Source organism: Solanum pennellii, chromosome 5, assembly GCF_001406875.1.
Source record: "Solanum pennellii chromosome 5, SPENNV200".
Lineage (NCBI taxonomy): Eukaryota > Viridiplantae > Streptophyta > Magnoliopsida > Solanales > Solanaceae > Solanum > Solanum pennellii.
Genome location: NC_028641.1, coordinates 67280581 through 67282525, shown reverse-complemented (window position 1 = coordinate 67282525; position 1945 = coordinate 67280581). Strand labels below are relative to the sequence as shown.

The window sequence follows — 1945 nt, the reverse complement described above, 5'->3', positions numbered from 1 at the left end:
AGACCCTAGAATTGTCAACAGTAAGCCACCCAACAATACTTACCCTTTAATTTGCAAAAACATAATCTTTCATAAATTAAAAAAAATAAAATAAACATTAACCTGTTAAAAATCATTTTTGTGGATTAATGGATGACCATAACTCCTTGGTTAGTTCCCTTCTTTATGAGTAGTAATATTGTTGATAATATGGTCAAATGGATGACCATAACTCCTAGGTTAATTTCATCATTTATTGGTAGTAATGTTGTTGATAAGGTGGTCAAATGGATGAGTATAACTCCTAACTTTATTTCCTCCATAATGGGTAGTAATTCTCAAGATTTAATATAATGTTTATGACACCCTTTGGTATTCCTCAATATAATCCTATAAATAGTGGTGTAGAATAATATTGATACACTTGAAAGAAAGAAAGAAAGAAAGCTTATATTGTTCCTTTATTGTCTTATATTCTTCTTCTCTTCTTCTTTTGCTCTTAAGGTTTACAAAACGTTATCAGCACGAAGTTCAAGGTTGAACAACATTTCTTGTGAGGTATCCATTTATAATCTAATGTTAAAATTATATATATTATTGATTAATTTTTAATGAAAAGACTTTATCTAACAAGCTTACTAAAAGTTTGTTTTTGTTACTTGTGAGGCATAATATTAATTTAGCTTGTATGCTAATTTTACTTTGATGAAAAAAAAAGGTTTTATTACTTACTTATTTACTCATTGTATATTTTACTCTAATTTAATTATTTTCTATGATAGTTATCATGTCGAATTTATCAAAGCTTGAGTTCGTGGCACTTGACATTTCTGGAAATAATTACTTGTCATGGATACTCGACACTGAAACTCACCTTGACGCTAGAGGTCTTGGTACCACTATTACAAATGGTAATACATCGTTGAGTCAGGACAGAGCGAAGACAATGATTTTCCTTCGTCATCATCTGGATGAAGGATTGAAGGTTTAATATCTTACGGTGAAAGATCCACTTGAATTGTGGACTGGTTTGAAGGAAATGTATGACCACCTTAAGGCAACAATATTGCCAAGGGATCGTTATGAATGGATTCACTGACGATTACATGATTTAAAACTATATGTGAACATAATTCTGTTGTATACAAAATTACTTCCCAATTGAAATTATGTGGGGAAGATATAAAAAGATGAGGACATGTTAGAAAAAACTCTCACAACTTTTCATGCCTCAAATTTGGTATTACAGCAGCAATACCGTGAAAGGGGATTTAAAAAGTATTTTGAGCTGATCTCATGCCTTCTTGTGGCTGAGCAACATAATACTCTTTTATTGAAAAATCATGAGGCCCGTCCTACGGGAACTGCTCCGTTACCGGAAGCAAATGAAGTTGAAGCACATGGCCAGTCTGAAAGAAGACAAAATACAAATCATGGTCAAAATAATGTGTGTGGACGTGGCAATGGCAGAGGACGATATAATAATCGTCGTGGTGGTGGTCGCCAAAAAAGGGAGAACAATATGGGTTCTCAAAGCAATCCTTCAAGAGGCAATTGTCATCGTTGTGGCATGCAAGGATATTGGAAGAATGAATACTGAGCAGCTGAGCATTTACTTAGGTTTTATCAAGATTCTTTGAAAAGAAAATAAAATAAAAGTGGTGCATCTTCTTCTAATGCTCGGGTGGAGTCACACTTGACTTGTAAAAATGATGACGAGGCAGGGCCTTCACAAAAATATGATGACAATATTGAAGCAAATTTGGCTTTAAAAGATGATGATTTTGATTACCTTGATGATATTACTCATTTGGAAGTTGAAGACTTCTTAGGAGATCAAAACTAATTTTTGATCATTTGATTGGGGAAAATAATTATGTTGTTTTATTTATGTTCTTTTAATTGTTATGTTTTTTCTTATGTTGTTTTTATATTCAGAAAAATAAGTAATTTTATTTTCTTGCAA

The 1945-nt window shown here is 32.2% G+C and overlaps 1 protein-coding gene across 1 annotated transcript; it reads left to right on the top strand.

Moving 5' to 3' along the window:
* The first annotated feature begins 766 nt into the window (after positions 1 to 766).
* LOC107019656 lies at positions 767 to 1579 on the top strand. Its single transcript, XM_015220066.1, has 2 exons — positions 767 to 964; positions 1229 to 1579. Exons 1-2 carry the CDS (start codon positions 767 to 769, stop codon positions 1577 to 1579), a joined length of 549 nt encoding a protein of 182 aa, XP_015075552.1.
* The last annotated feature ends 366 nt before the right edge of the window (positions 1580 to 1945 follow it).

What these genes read in the sequence shown, in the direction of transcription:
- LOC107019656 (XM_015220066.1), top strand. Translation starts at nt 767, where the DNA reads ATGTCGAATTTATCAAAGCTTGAGTTCGTGGCACTTGACATTTCTGGA. An exon ending in ATCTGGATGAAGGATTGAAG is followed by an intron (nt 965 to 1,228) that starts GTTTAATATCTT and finishes TTGGTATTACAG; the next exon opens with CAGCAATACCGTGAAAGGGG.